Source organism: Nestor notabilis, unplaced genomic scaffold (assembly GCF_000696875.1).
Source record: "Nestor notabilis isolate BGI_N333 unplaced genomic scaffold, ASM69687v1 Scaffold36638, whole genome shotgun sequence".
In the NCBI taxonomy this organism is placed as follows: domain Eukaryota; kingdom Metazoa; phylum Chordata; class Aves; order Psittaciformes; family Psittacidae; genus Nestor; species Nestor notabilis.
This window is the reverse complement of record NW_009940294.1, coordinates 1-16,410: the sequence shown is the minus strand read 5'-3', so window position 1 is coordinate 16,410 and position 16,410 is coordinate 1. Positions and strand designations below refer to the sequence as shown.

The 16,410-nt window shown below is 37.6% G+C and overlaps 1 protein-coding gene across 1 annotated transcript; it reads right to left on the bottom strand.

Annotated features, from left to right (window-relative positions):
* Nucleotides 1-660: 660 nt before the first annotated feature.
* CCP110 (centriolar coiled coil protein 110kDa) lies at nt 661-15,787 on the bottom strand. The gene is made up of 14 exons (XM_010020260.1): nt 15,641-15,787; nt 14,176-14,304; nt 11,175-12,816; nt 10,081-10,205; nt 9,753-9,936; nt 8,937-9,076; nt 8,471-8,587; nt 8,096-8,197; nt 7,695-7,811; nt 7,205-7,284; nt 6,570-6,632; nt 5,536-5,595; nt 4,892-4,974; nt 661-923 (listed from the first exon to the last, which is right to left on the bottom strand). The coding sequence occupies exons 1-14, from the start codon at nt 15,785-15,787 to the stop codon at nt 871-873; spliced, it is 3,042 nt and encodes a 1,013-aa protein (XP_010018562.1). The 3' UTR covers nt 661-870.
* Between the last annotated feature and the right edge of the window lie 623 nt (nt 15,788-16,410).

The window sequence follows — 16,410 nt, the reverse complement described above, 5'->3', positions numbered from 1 at the left end:
TAAGCATGATCTTTTAATGTTAGATTTTCACAAATATGAGATTGTGTTTGCTGGGATTTAGTAAGGATATTTTTCCTCCCTGAAATCATTATTTCAGTACAAGGGCCTGTCAGATCATGGCAGAAGAGAAAACACTCAGAAAAACTGTGACTGTCATCAATGAAACAAAAGATATCTGAATTATTATTATGGATAATCACTTGTAAGCATGAAATGCTAAAACAATTAAAATCTTGCCTTCTGGAATTCTTGTAGAACATACACTTCTCTTCATCTTGGCCAAAAGTTGTTTCCATAAGAAAACGCTGTAGACAGCAAGGAAAAAAATCCTAGGACTCTTTCAGCACATCAGTTTGATCTACCTCATGTATAAAAGTGCTGTTTCAGTTTAGTCTTCGAAAGCACGTCTGGTCTGCCCAGCAGAGAATCTGGATCCATGTCTGTCCAACTCAGGAGAAATGCAAAACATTTAGGCCATTAGTATTTAAAAGGAGGTAATCTCAGTCATACACAGAAACTGTGGTTTTAAGTAATGCAAAAAGCATGTGTCAGACATAGGAATTAGAGTGGGAAAAAGTCACAAATTAATGTTGCCCTGTGGTGGTCTTTAAATAAACAAGATTAATAACCTTATGTGCATGTAGCAGTATGAATATATAAGTTTTAACATGCAATTTTTCCACAGGTATTCAAGCTTCACAGCCCTTTATTACTTCAATATGATTGTATTAATGTGTCATCATCTGGAAATGACAAAATATGTTTATAATTTCTAAATATACATATACGCATAGGAATGCAATGTTTCAATCAGTGCTGAGAATGCCATCATTAAAGAACAGCCATTTTATCCCAGTGAGTGCTGTCTTCTTAAATTGTCACAACATTTGGCTTCTTTCTTTGGGTTCTTCCTGCATATGCTCCTAAAAATGAAGTAGAAATATTACCATTTTATAATTATTAGTACTGGCTTTTCTAACAGGAATATCCATCAAAAAGCTGAAAAAGTGCAGGACAATTTACGTATTTTTAAAGCAGTATTATATATTCAGGGGCTACTTTTAAAATGGTAGTTTTCATAACGTTACACCCGAACTGTCTTACAAGAATTATGTATGGGTTTGAAAGTAGCGACATTTTTTCGTATTTCCTTCCTCGGTAACTATTCCATATTCTTTTCAGCTACTTCAAAACATCTACAACTACAAATTTTTTATAACGCTCCTGTCATATCACCAAGACAGAGATTAAATGACTAATAAGTTTATGCCATGTATTACTTTTGAACAATCAATTAAAAAATATTATAAAAGTAAAATATTTAAGATAACTCTTTCCTTTTCTCCAGCTGCTACATTAATAAATAAAGAGACAGTTGTAGGTTTTCACAGGTTCCACATACACAAAGTGCAGAATGAATAAGGTCATTAGGCAGGACCCTTACAAAAGGGAAGGTGCTCAAGTATAAAAATAATGACAAATCAATCTCTCCGCATGAAACAAATATATACACAGATATATATGTTTATAAAGCCATATTATACTATGCATAGCACAAATATCTTTCAGTAATAAGGGTTCAGTGCTGCAGGCTGCTCAAAAGTAGCACAACTCAGCATTCACTGGGTTCAGGCAGTTATCAAGTGCCCAGCAGTGTGAGCAGACATTCACACAAAGCAGTGACAATCATACCACGTGGTGCAGAGCAGTGGAAATGGAAGACAGCCATGGGAGAGAAGTAGTTACCAGGCAAATAAATGAATGTGACAAAGTAAGTGCCAGTCCTTTTTAGGCTCTTCAGCTACTTTTGTCAGAGTTGTAGTGGTTACTCACAGATGTCCAAGGGCTACATTCAGCACAGTGCAGAGCAACTTTGGAAATGCCCACTGAGATCTCACTCCTGCAGGATCCCTCGCATCTGAACACTGTTTCCCACTACACAAAAACGCATTTGAGCTGGCCCAACACTCTCTGGTGCTGGACTCTTCAGCTCACTTGTGATCTTGTAGGGCAACCAACCAGGCTGGCAGCCATGATGCTTTATTTAGTGATTAAACATTAGGTCATCGCTCTCCCCCAAGTTACATAAAAATCTCCCACACATAAGAGGACAGTATAGGGAAGTGGCCTCTCTCCTATGATACACAAATGACCTGCTGTTCACGCAGAGCAAGCCTGATGCCTTCCACACAGGCCATCTGCTCCCTGCTCAGCCCAGACAAACATGTGAGAAATACATCTGGCCAAATGCTGCTGCCACCCAAATACTCTGCGTGCCTTGTGCCCTCTTTTCCACAACACTTACTCACACTGGGCCAAACCAAAGGAGATCAATAGGTCTAGTTACAGCAGCAGCCTGATCTCAACCACCTTACCACAATCAGATCACATTAAATACCCTGTCTGGCCAGCTTGCAGGCTACTGACTGAACAACTTGGTCCTATTTAAAATACTTTTTTTTTTTTTAACTCAACAAATAAGACTCTTCATGGATTTACTAATTTGTACTTTTCTCTTTAGCACAGAACTTTGAAGTACAAAACAATAAAACATAAATTTAGGGTCACTAGTTGATTCCTAAATGAAATGCCTTCTTGACAGAAAAAGACAACCACCAATCAGAGTGGTATTAAGCACTTTGGAGACAAAAATTTAAAAAATCAGAAAATGAAAGAAGAAAAAAGACGACGAGTTGGATGACTACAGTATTGTTTTCTTCTGAGGGTTTGTCTCATACCTAATTTGAATGTATTTATAATAGCTGTATTCTACTAATCCTCCTGCCCTTTTGCCCCTCTAGTAGACACAATTTAACTGGGAGTCAGGAATGAATGAAGACAAGAAATTAAAACTGTTACGGGTTAGGAGCACAGCAGACTGGTATAGTTACAGATATAAATAAATCTCTGTATTGCCTGGACCAAGCCACTGCTACAAGTCTTTGTTTTGTGACATGCGCAACTTCTACTACTGCAAGAGAGGCATATACATTTGGCTTTTTACATCCTCTTTTCAAATTCACTTGGAGTTGTTGTTCCTCTGTCTGGTCTTCCCCAGACAGAACTTGCTGCGTCACTGCAGATGACTTTCAAGGATCATCTCTTGAAAAAAAAGACTCTTTATTACTTAAAAAACCCCACAATTTAAAAAAATTTATTAACAAAAAAATTTATTAACAAAAAACTTCCAGCATACTGCCAAGCCTTTCTTCTCTATTCACATTTTATCCATATTAGAAAACCATTTTCTATTTTAATGTATTCAACTTAAGGCTTTTTCATTATTGCAAAATTATGCAGATTATTTTTTCATGCCATGTGTTCCCTAATAATTTCAGAAGGCATTTTTATTAATACAAGTAGTCTAACCTATTTATAAAGGAGCATATGGAAGTATTGGTATTACACCATGGGAACACATGGTGTCCAAACACTAAATGAGGTTACGCTGTGCAACCAGAACTAGACAGCCTAAAGTTGGTTAGACACATCTGCTCTAAGTTCCAAGAAGGCCACTACCAAAGGCATTGCCTAGCTTTCCAGATAGTCAACGAATAGCAATAAGAAAAGGCAAAGAGAAATTTAGATATATCCCCAAGGATTCCTTTCATTGCCAAGTATCAACTGTCACGACTTCAATAATTATGACTAAGATAAACTCAGGGATTAGCAGAGCAGCACACTCTGCTGACAAAGAGGAGTGAGAAAGAATGCTTTAACTGCAGGTCTGATGCCAGAAGCACATGTAAAAAACACTGCAGATCATTATGAGCTGAGCATGAATTATGAGATTGAGGATGGCATCCAAAACTCAAACCAGTGCTGAACTTGACATTGACACCACTCTTATACTACTACTCTTTTACTCTGTAATTGGTAGAGGTCTTGACTCTTTTTTCTTCAGCACTCCCATTTACTAGTCAATACCAGACACAGTTTTGCAAACTTGCAGATCAGAATTTCCCTTAATGGCTACCTCTGGTTGCTAAAACTATATTGCTTACTTAATTTTCTTCTTCGTATTTCAAAGAGATTATTCACTCCTTTGCTAGTTTTTCTGGAGTGTCAATGAGTGCAACCAAACAACTGCCGTGCTCCACTCTAGTGGTGACAGCATCTCCAGGAGAACAGAAAAATAAATGATCAAACCTTGGTTGTAAACTCCATGTTTGCTTTCTTATTTCCCCCTCTTCAAGCTGAAATGCTACAGATGTGTTTGCCTAGTTTCTTACAATATATCCTTCTGTGGCCACTTCCCTTGGCTTCACAAAGTACTATGAAAAGACCAAACACTCTGGGAAAACATCACATTTAAACAGTGTACACACTGCACGAAACCTCACAGATACTCCCTGCCAGCACTGCTCGAGGGCACTAATCAATAAGAATTTCCCTTATTGGAAACACTTGACACTTCATACAGTCTGTAAGATGCTAGAGTAATATATATAATTTTAGAACTGTCCGATAACTGAAAGCCCACTGGTAAGTCTGAAACTGTGCTTCCTGCCCTTTCAATGGGCTTTGTGTTGAAGACAAGTCACATGTGTGAACAGAACTCAGAATCCAATAACATTAAGATTCTAATCCAAGCCTATTTTGACTACTGTGAGCTTCTCAAACAGTGAATATTTCTGGCAAACTTTTTATGACTGGGCATCTGGTGAGTGAAAGCAAATGAGCTGTGCTGTACATTCTATATACTATGTTTATAGAATTTGAAAGTGGATGGTTAAGTTACCAGCGCGTGTTTGTTTAAAGAGATAGGTTAAGATTTAAGACATAGCAAAGCAGGTGCACAAGAAAAGGAAAACAATATATTGCCCGTTTACTTTTTCTAGATACTAATAAGGTATTTACTATAAGTTCCAAGCACCAATTTTCTACACACCTGAAATAGCCTTGTTAGACATTCTGCTCTCTGAGGCCTTCTTTCTATTTTGCTCAACCCCCTTCATTGAGGTCTTAGGGGTTCTAATTAAATATAAAAGAGTTAATAAGTCACTTGCAACAAAGTTGAAAGGCTGTATCTAAACATATAAAGATACTATCAAACCGTGTTTGGCATGATAACATGTTTACAGTGTCCCACAGAGCCTCCTCCTGAGTACAATTCCTATAGATGTTATTATAGTTTACGCAGATACATTAAATAGGAGAACATCTCCCCATGAACAGATTTTTAAAGCTCTATTTAAGAAACTGATTCAGTTCAGATACTGTGGCGTTACAGTCTACATATAAAAATACACATATTTCATTAGGTGGAAGCGAAGCTTCATGGGATGAATGTTACAAATAGAAATGTTGGAACACAGTGTAAATGGAGACAATACACGAGAGGATGAGAGAACTGTTTTCCTGCAGTATAATCTAGAACAAAGCTTCATCACTCTCTCCAAATACTGTGAGAAGTAAGTAGTTTTACTTTGTACAACAGTTGCACCAGTATGTGTAAATATTATTCAGAAATCACTGTGCTCTTGCACTTTGCATTTACTTTCATATTCAGGCTGTAAAATGCTGTGCCCTTACCCTTGTCTGCAAAGAAGTCTGTGAACTGGGGCATTCTGTCCTTGATTGGGTTGCAGTACACTGGTAAAACACAAACTTTTATTAGTGCTTTTTTCCTTCTTAAAAGAAAAGAAAAAAAACCCAAACCAAACAAACCAAAAAACAAACCGCAAAAACAAACCAACCCAAAACCCATAAGGAATACCAAATAAAGCATCGTGTTTCACATAACAAATTTCAGAAAGGCCAACAGGTTCTCTAATGCAGATGATGTGTACGCAAAAGTGGCTGGAATTAAAATTCCAGAACAGGATTACTACTCCTGCTATTTAAAACGAAGAAACAAGAAAGCACCCAGATAAAACTCAACAGTGCCTTGGGGTCCTAGGCATTGATAAGAACATACTGAATCGTTTAAACTAGTTACTGAAGACTGAACTGTGTTAGTAGACAGCACATCTTCAAAGCCTTTGGGTAAGCAAGGGATAAAAATTGGGTTTAAGGGATGCTGAGTATCTGATTTCTCATATTAGAAAAAGGTGCAGACAGGCCTCATCAGACAGCAGCTGCTGTCTTCCGGGATAGCAGAAATTGAACACTGTAAATTTTGTGATCTAAAGAAACCATCACACAATTTAGGAGCAACAACTTCACATCACAACAGAAAGCTGCTGCTTTTCTGAGAGCTTTCCAAAGATAAGCATATCAATGACTATATGGCAAAGTAAAGGGTATTAAAAAGAGCAGTGTCAAACTGAAGCTTGAGAAATACTAATAGTGTACTTCGGAGAAAAACCTTGAGCCTGAACACAGACATTTAAAGCCATAAATAAATCATTTCTGAAGATAAAATTTCAGAACTGACTCTACGCATCTTTTCTAACTTCTAATGAGCTAATAAACCCCTTTTTCAGACCATACTAAATCAGATTTCTTTACTGGCTGTCATAAAAGTGGCAGGAACTGAGCTGGCTGATGGCAAACCAGCAATGCAGATCAAGGAGTCTCTACGACAGTTCTTTAAAAGCATTCTAATACAAGTAATCTTCACTCACCGGCTTTCAGGGGTTTTTTGTTTTATTATTATTTTTTTACTTGGCATTCCCATTTCTGAAGCCCTAGAGAAACAAAAGTATAGAAATATATTTAAACTATAAAATCACCATTTAGGTCTTGAACAGAAACAGTAAGAGAAAAACTACAACAGGATCTACGGCAGTACTACAGATTATCACTTTTTACTCTCAAGCATCACACAACTGTTCAGTCTACTGTGTTGCAGGACAACACCTGCTACCATCCCCTCAAAAACCTTTGGCAGAGATACTCCATCAAGTATCTCTATTGCTAGGCACTTTAGAAAGACTGACAAAATAACTTGGAACAATTCTGCAATTTACAACATCAACCATAAACTAGGTACTCACTACCGGAAAATAACATAAATGCACAATTTAGAACACACATTTTTTCTCCCATGCAAACAGTAAGTCTCTTAAAAGTAAGACTGAACTACTTCCAGTAAGACAGCACACACCCACAGACAGATTTTTATTCATTCTTCCTGAGAGAGATGTTAGTTTGGAAAAAAGCTTTGGAAAGACTCCAAAAATGTCTTTTCACTACTTCCAATGCCTCCTACTCATCCTCTTGCCACCCACCACCACCACAAAGGGAGAACTGCACATACTTCATGTACTTCTTCCTGTCCAGAGATTTCTGTGTAGCTGTTGAAAGTGTCACTCGCTCTCTTGGGCTCTTTATTTTATCCTAAAAAAGCAAAAGAACCAACAAAACCAAGTGTTTTCAGTACTAATTTCACATTCAGCCTCAATTCAAGGGTTTGGGTTTTTTTTAATTCAAGGATCTCGCTTATATTACCAGATTAAAAGGTTTGTGTGCCATAACAAATTCTTGTTATGGACTTTCTGTTGTTATTTTCACCATGTTTTTAATTCTAATTTGTATACATCTACACATTAAAAGTTTTAACATAACAATTCCTACTGCACTGACCTCTTTTTTTTCTTTTATTTGAAGAACGTTACCTATAGAAGCATAATTAAACAACAACTTTGGTTTTAAAAACTGTTGACTGGGTGAGGAAGAATCTCTTAAAAGCAAAATGGTTCAATACTGAAAGCCTTGTAGCAGTTCACATTCTCTGGAGTTTAACACACCATTTGCCTGAGCATCTTCTCTTTACGAACTTCACGATCATGACGCAGAATATTCATTCTTTCTGATGCCTCCATTGTAAAAAAGATGTCGTAGATGTCATACAGAGCAGCTCGCAGCTGGAAAGAACAATTAACATTTAACATTCTAATAAAGTATTGAGTCAAGTTTTGATCCTCAGACTCTTCTCGCTTCCAATCTAAACAAAACACTTGAAAAGATAATTCTGATATCTCTCTTAATGTGTCAGCACAAAACTGGAATCTTCTCTTCACAGCCATATTTTGAACATTTTACTTTAAACAAAGTCACCCTGAAAGTTTTAGGTATTTACACTACAAAAGCAGAATAGCTGGGAAAGGGGAAAAAAGGGGGGAAAAGGAAAAAGCTTAAATTGTGTCACCTGAGCCATTACTCTTTCATGAAGGGATGCATCTTGTGCAGAAACACTTCCTCTTTTTAATGGGGCTTCAGACTGAAAATTTTTTATGAACTCCATTGTATCCTGGGGAAGACAGGAAAATAAGATTAAGCATCATTCCTCACAATAAAGAAATCATTACAAACTCTATGCATAGGACGCATATTCTTTGACTTGGACCTTATGACGCTGACCAGTGCAACACTTGAACACGTTCACGCGACAGACATGCTGAAATTCTTGCAAAGGCAGAAAATGCATCATTTCATGTGTCAGTTGAAGACAGGAACAAAACCAAATGGGAGATGGAGCTACACAATATAAATGTGCAGCTCCACACAAATATGCTGATCTTACTTTTACAGTTTGCTTCAGATGTTTCAGTTTTTCTGTCTGCAGGAGTCTACGCGTGAGAAACCCCTTTGCCACAGCAGTGATCTTATCGAACTTCATTTGTATCTCGGGACTGAAAACCTTAAAAGAAAAGAAGTGTTTTCAAAACATTTTATTAAAAAGCCAAGAATTATTAATTTTCTCTCAAATAACATCAATCATGTCACCAAAAATTTGAAGTAAGAAACAAGCTGATTATGATAAAGTTTTGACTGGGCCAGAAGTACCCACCATAATATTAACTTAGCAGAAGCAATATATGAACAACAAAGAAAATATCCTATACAGTTGTCTTGTGTAATTGAAGTCGATATAGGAACAGATACTAAACTTTTCTGTGAGATATATTACTGCTTGGCTATCACAAAGTTACTGGTGTCTTACAAAAACTACAGGTTTTTTAAGCTATAAATAGCTTTCTTTTCCTTACCTGCGTCCACCGAGTTTTGATCCTGTTAGTTGGCCTAGATACTGAGGTTTTTATAACTCCAGTGCCTGATGGTCCCCAGAGAAAGAATGACGTTTCACTTGTTGAAGCAAAGGTGCTCGGTGTTGTAGTATGAGCAAAACCTGCATGCAAAGCAGAAAGTGTAGTTCAACACGCTTTTGTCCGTAAAGTAAAGACTATGTGTGCATATACAGTCAGCTCCAAGGCAGCAGCTTTGTTTACAAGGTCATTTGGAAAAAAGCAATCTTAGTATCTCGGATTCATTTCCTAGCAAAATTTGCTAAACAGAAGACAAACCAAAACATTTCCTAATGTTCTGGAACTGCTGAGAGGTGTTCCATTAGCCACAGCTTTCAAGACTTCACCAGCTTGCATTCAAGACCCTTTGGCAGAACCCCTCTAATCCTCCTACTCAAAGGAGAACACCGCTCCCACTCTGTACAGCTACATGAGAATGAACCTTCTGCGACATGATGCATATCCACAAGCTCATCCTTGACCAAATGAGTTTACTCTTAGCTTGTTTTCCTCAAATATGCCTTATAACAATTATTAACAAATGCAACACATGGCACAGTACAAGGATGGCTGAAACTGCTAAATGCCATCTAGACTAAGATGCAACACAGAGTTTGTTTCAGACGTGCTGGAGACAGCAGCTGTCCACATTATCCTGATCAACAAGTATCCCAGGGCAGGAACACTGCCTTTATCAATACGGTGGGGCAGCTGGTCCCATCAAGCATTGTAGAGTAAAATATGTAATATTTAATCTATGTTCTGTGCCATCAGTTTTACCAATGCTGGTAGAGTTTGCATTGTGGACTGTCTCCAGCTGAGACTGCACACTTTCCAGCAAGCTGCTTTCGCTTTTTTTCCTCCACTCCAATTCCATTCTACTGTTAATGTTCACTTTGGAAATTTCTATTTCTGTTGTAGCAACCTTCTTCCCTGTCAACTTTCTCTCCTGCTCTTCCAGTTCCTACAAAAGAAAGAAAAACAGACTCATACTTAATTTTAACTCTACAAAGCAATGGAACATACATTTTTAAACCAACTGCTTTTTGACAAGCTGCAGCACAACATACACACCCTTTGCTTAGAATTTTTCCTCTTTTTACCTTACCTTCTGCAATTTCTCCTGTTCTCTCTCTTGTTCAGCTATCAGAATCGACAGTTGTTGCGCATGCTGTTCCTCAAGTCTCTTCCTCATTTCTTCAAAGGCCAACATTTTAGTTTTTAAAATATCTTCTGAGAAGATATATTACAAAAAAATCAAGTATTAAATAATTTCTACATGACCTTTGCCATGGACATACGTGCTTTTAACAGGAGTATTCTGCATCATCAGTAAAAAGGTACAACGGATCTTTGCTATCAGGTTTCCATTATGTATTGCAAAGAACTTTGATATCATGTTTCCAGGATGTATTGCAAAGAACCTCACCAGTTACTATAGTCCTTCAAAATATTTGCATGTTCACATTTGTGGGATGAGCATGTGAATGGACCAGCAGTAACACCATCTGAGTCTATATTAAAATAAGGTCACAAAAAAACTATCTCTAAGAATAGCACACCTGCACCTGCTTAGAGTGAATTATGCCACTTCAGCTTGTTTTGGTAGAGGCACATACAGATGTAACAGTCTTGAATTTGAACAAAATACCTATATAATGATTTGCAACCCATTAAAAGGTATTTTAATTTACACAGGCTTCCTTTTAGTATTCTTATTTAGACCTCATGGAATAAGACATAATTTTCTTAGCAAAACTAAATTCAGATTTCTACATTCAAATAGGAAATTACTATTTGTGCTGTCAAATGATACCCTTGAGAATAAATACAGAACTGACAAAACTGGTATGTTTTAGCCGGTTTCCTCATCAATTGTTTCATCAAGTACTTGTTAAAAATAACTGTTGTAAGACTTTTGACTCCAAGTGGCTCCTAAGGCAGCCATTACTCCATCCTGTAGCAGTTAAAAACAGCTCACGTAGCAAGCTGAATTTCAGAATCTGTCATTACTTAAAAACCAGAGAAATAATGAGGTTCCTGAACAAAAAAGGTAATTTACACTCAACAAAATTTCAGCTTTTGTATACAAAATATGTACATAGAAATACCAATGACTAATGGTTATTGGAGATTTTTTTCCCAAAAGATTTATAAACTGAGAAATTTAAGGAAAAGCCTCAACTAGAGGAAATCTTTTACCTTTTGCCATATTATCAGGGGCTGCAGTCTTGGTAATGTAAACTGATCCCACAGGATACTTCTGTTCTTGCAACCACTGCTTCTCTTCTTCCATTCCAACTGTTAGAACACAGGGACTGTTTTCTTTTTGGCAGTTGTCGGTGTCCAAATCAAGTCTACGTTTTACCTTTTCAGAACTATTTTCTAGAAACTGCTCATTTGCTGAGGAAATACTTGGAGTGTCCATCTGCTGTTGCATATTCTTGCTCTGCATTAGTAGTGGAGATGGATCCTCTACATCATAAGACTTATTGAGTTCTACTGGAGAATTACATTTAGTATTTTCTAGCAGACTAGATGGGTTGGTTTCATTCGCAGTTAGGAGCTTCTGTGTTACTGTAGACTGGCTGCTGGCAAATGGCTCATTCAGTTTTGCAGCAACAATGTTAGTGCTGGTCTCTACTTTATATGGGCCTCTGCTGTCCATCACTACCTGTCCTTCCACTGTAGCCAAAAACGTTCCTTTGCTTTCAAAGTGCCCAAAGGAATGGCGATTTGGTCTGCCAACCCCCAACCCATCATAAGGGCCTGAAGAATTCCTGTTGACACCAGGAATTCTGCTAGGGCAAGCCATAGTGAAGTCCACCATGAACTTTGGCACTGATTCGGACACATTGTTTTTGTCTGCAATATCTTGCATGATTAAATCCATTGTTCTACCCTTGCCTTTAGGACTCAACTCGTAAGCATTCACTGGGTTATTTATAACTATGTGTCCCATTGATAAAGGTCTTGGGCGCCTTCGGTGCATTTTAGGGCTCATGCTTGGCTCTGGGCTTGGCAGTTTGGCATAAGAGCCTGTGAGGCTCCTGACAATGCTACTGTCACGATCAAACATAGAAGTCTTTTTAAATTCTTCATCTGAATCCGAATCCACCAATGGGGGTGTTCCAACTCTCATTGGTATGTCCACTTTAGAAAAACTGGATAAAGTGGACATACTTGAGTTATTTGCATGAGTAGAGGCACCTTGGAGAAGGGTATTTGATTTATTAAGACTAGGCTTATCAAGTGTCAGAGCACCACCACTTCTGCCTGCAGGCTTTGCTCTTTCTTTCACAGAGTCAGTTGTCTTCACACCATCGTTTTCTTTATCTGAAAGACTTTCACTCACACTCCTCTTTGAATTACTTTTTGAGCTACGCTTGGTTTGCTCTTTCTCTACATACTCCCTAGATTTCTTCATCAGGTTCTGAAGACTCATTACATATGGATCTTGGACTTCCTCATCTGACGGCGATGCTCCTAGTCCCTCCTGCTTTTGCAAAGCATACGTAGCAGGCTTATTATGCACATTGTCAGGAGACGCAGCCCTTGGACAAGGTACATCTTTTGAGACGTGACTCTCGCTTTGCTTTGAAAAAACGTTTTCTTCTGCTGCTTTAACTACTTCTGTCACATTTGGTGTCACCTGCCCAATAGCATCTGATGGCTTAAGATCTGGTGCCTTCTCAAGCGCTGTGGAACCACGCCTTTCAGGAGAACATGCCAAAGTGCCATCTGATAGAGCTGTGAAGTCAGCTGAAGCTTTTGAATCTGAATCAGGGCAAGTATTCTCAGCCTCCTGTGTGTTCGCATCACTCACACTAGGTCGTCTCCTGACCTGTAAATAAAAATTGAAGAACATCGTGTATTTTAATGAAATCTCAGGTTCTCAGAATCCTGCGTCTATTTTTAAAAAGAATGCTGCTACCTTAAAACCAATACAGGGTTTCAGTTCAACTGTTACTGATTTCCTACAAATTACTTAAAATATGAAGCTCTTTGCAATAAGAAACAAATTATTGAAATTAAAATCTAAATTTGAATAATGGTCCACTCAGAATTTTTACTGATACCACGTATCAGAGTGCAAAGATGCTCTTTTCTTCATAAGGTAATTTGGATAGATTAAAATAATTTTACATTAAGAAATGTAATTGAAAAAAAAAATCAGCATGAAATACAGACAAACCTATAGACAACTAAGAACAAATCAACATAATTCCTAATAAAAATAGTGGAACTATAAATTATTCATTTATTTACTAATCCAGAGACAATAAATAGTTTTCACTTGTAAAGCAGCTGGAAAACCAGCTTTATTTAAGTATTATATGCTACTTCTAGCCAGCATCTGTTTAAAAGGATTTTCGCACTACAATTATCCTATAGGTTATCCTGTGTGTTGCAGCACAATTATTAAGGGGACACCTCTGGGAAAAAAGAAAAGGCTAGCTTATTTTTGTGTTGTATTCCTTATCTGCTCTTCCAATCCCAGACAGGCGAGTGTTGCCATGTACACTCCAGTTAACAATGCAAACCACAAAGTTTTGTTTGCCACCTTAGCAACCCAACAAATTCAGTGTTAACTGTATTTGTTTAAGCCACAGGTTAATTTAGAGACTGTATTACAACTGTTTCAAAGACAAATAATACCTTGCTTAGATGTATTTAATAGCTTTTTCAATTTAAACCTCTAGTAAATGCATCAGTGAAGCAGCAAAGAAAACAGATGAAGTAAAATTATAAAGCACACAGAACTGCAAGTTGTTATGAAGGTAATTTTAATTCTGTAACTGTAAGGTTGAATATAGATTATTTTCTGATTAAACTGTAAGCTTGCAAGTACAGCAAGCTCTAACACCTGGAGAGGGGTAAGTTGTTCATTTGGTTTTACTATCTAGTTGTTTCGAATACAGTTACAAAAGCAGCAGCCATCTGGTCTGGTCTGCCTTTTGCATACACCAACAAAAGCAATGAAAAGCAAGTCCCATGCATTACAGTGAACACAGATATTAACACTAAATAATCCATTATCAGGTCACACAGCATGAAACACTAGCACATGCTGGTTCTGGAGAGTTAACTGCTATTAATTTCATGTTTATATTGGTGAATACTTAACCCCCAGCACTTTCTCAAAATGCCTATAAGCAAAGGTTTTCTGTAAAGGTGTAAGGTGGCTTTGGAGTAATACTACCTGAACATTATCTAGAATCTCCTGAACACGATTCAATAAAGCTCTTTTCCGGGAGTTCTGTCTCCAGGTCTCTAGGTCCAGTGCTTTCTGTTTATATTGTTGTATTTCCTTTTTCTTTTCAAGGCTAAGCTGCAAAACAGAGTGTAAGAAACATGGTTCCTATCACTAAATGCAAACTGCAATACAGAATTACAGAAATAAATTAGAAAAAAAACCCAAAAGAACAAAACAACAGAAGAACAACAATCACCTAAGTTGAGACTTTGTGCACATTTTAAATGGCAGCTTCTTTTTAACCAATAATGTATTTTTTCATGGAAGATGCACAAAACTCCTTCTTGGCACACATGAAAATGAACATGAATTTAAAAGGTCATTTATAAAAAACCTGCATGAACATTACATACTGCAGCACCAGCTTCAAATGACATAGGACAGAGTGCAGTCTTCCAGTTCTCTATGGAGACAGGAAGTCTGGCCATCCTGTGGAGCTCCTCTGCAACTCGTCTTCCTACTGGTACTCAACCTATTAAGGACTTGCTTACACGTGCCCTCCTGAACCAGAGGGGAGTTTCACAAGAACAAAATGTATGCAAGCAGTCTGCTGGATCCTTTCAACAATCCCAATCTGAAAATCGTCTCAGTTACAACTTTAGAATATGTGGTTTGGATAAAAGTCAAAAGTAGATCTACAAGATACAGCTACAAAACTTCGTTTCACAAAGTTCTACAAAATTTAATAGTCTCAAGTCAAATAAAACATTTCTTCTGTGAAACCTTAAAATAACAACCCATTTATAAATTAATAGTATTAAGATACACCATTTAGCCTCCAACATATATCTGATGTTTGGACATGGTTGCTACGGAGCCTCTCCATTCATACTTCCCATCACTGACACAAGGAAGTCAGCTGCATTACTGCGCAAACTACCAACAGTCTTCTGCTTGGCTCTGTTTGCATTAAGCATGGAATGACTTAACATAATTGATGAGCCTGTGAAATACATTAGAGGAAGCTGCAAACACATGCAAAAAAGAAATTTACTTAAAAGCTTTTTAATTATCTCAGTATTTCCTACTTGCACTGCTTTGGGGTTTTTTTTGACACTCTAAAAAACCCTCATGTATTCAACATTTGGAATGTTGATATGATTTTATACGAAGTCAAGCCCAGCAATAATACTCCTCTATTTAATACCACAAACACTTTTACTCCCCTTCTGAAGATAAGTTTCAAGAAATTAAAGTCAATGTAGTCAGTGTAAAACGAAGTACGTTTTACCCCTTCACTTTGTAAAATTAAGGCTAGGAATGCAGAGAATACACTAAACATCAGGCCACACATGAGATACCTCACACAGAGCTGTACCTTCAGCAGAATCATTACATGGGGATATCAAGGTTCATGCCAATAGCACGAGTTAGCACACCAGAGAAGAAAACGATAAATAACAACCCTTACCAGAGGGGAAAGCACAGGAACTCCATGGAATTGAATGAGGGAGTTGTTTTTGTGCTGAATAGCAAAAGAGGTTTCTCTTTTTAGTGCCTCTTCTTGGATTCTGGCAAGATGCTTCTTGCAGAATATTTCATAATCCTCCATCTTCATGTTAACTAAGCTACCAAGAATAATAACATTACACTTCCATGTACTTCCAAGACCACGAAGGGAAAACAACATCACAACTAATTCTGCATCTCTCTATTCTGGGAAACAAATTATACGTTAGAAATCCCAATTAAGTTTCTCTTCTTCCTATCACTAACAAAAGCTGAAGAGCTGTTCTTTTTTTCCCATATAAAAATAGAATCTGCATAAATGAGCAAAAAAAAGATGATCACAGGTACAGAGAAAAAAGCAAGCATCAAGATGATTGATTTACAAAACTACACATGCCACAAACAATTTCTGTCCAAGACTAAATCTCTAAGGCCTCCCACAGCTATCAGACAGATCCCATCAACTGTAAGGAACAAATAAAATTGCAGTAAAAAAAAAAAGGGAAAAGCTGGTATTAAACCAAGACCAGCCTTTATATTTACGGGAACGTGTGTCTCACCCCCATGAGCCTCCTCCTCCACACATGCCTGTAGGAACAGACGCCAGCGCTTCCACCAAACCCCTAAATTACAGCCTTGTTTCCTTCCAGAAGCCTACATTCCTCACACTGCCCATGCCGACCGGAGTCAGACCCCAGAGACAGGCACCTCCTGGCAAGGCCTGCCAACGCT

Coding starts and splice junctions, on each gene's coding strand:
- CCP110 (XM_010020260.1), bottom strand. CDS start 15,787: ATGAAGATGGAGGATTATGAAATATTCTGCAAGAAGCATCTTGCCAGA. Junction 12,817..14,175: donor AGATTCTAGATAATGTTCAG/GTAGTATTACTC, acceptor TTTTATTTACAG/GTCAGGAGACGACCTAGTGT. Junction 9,077..9,752: donor TGCAAACTCTACCAGCATTG/GTAAAACTGATG, acceptor CTTTGCATGCAG/GTTTTGCTCATACTACAACA.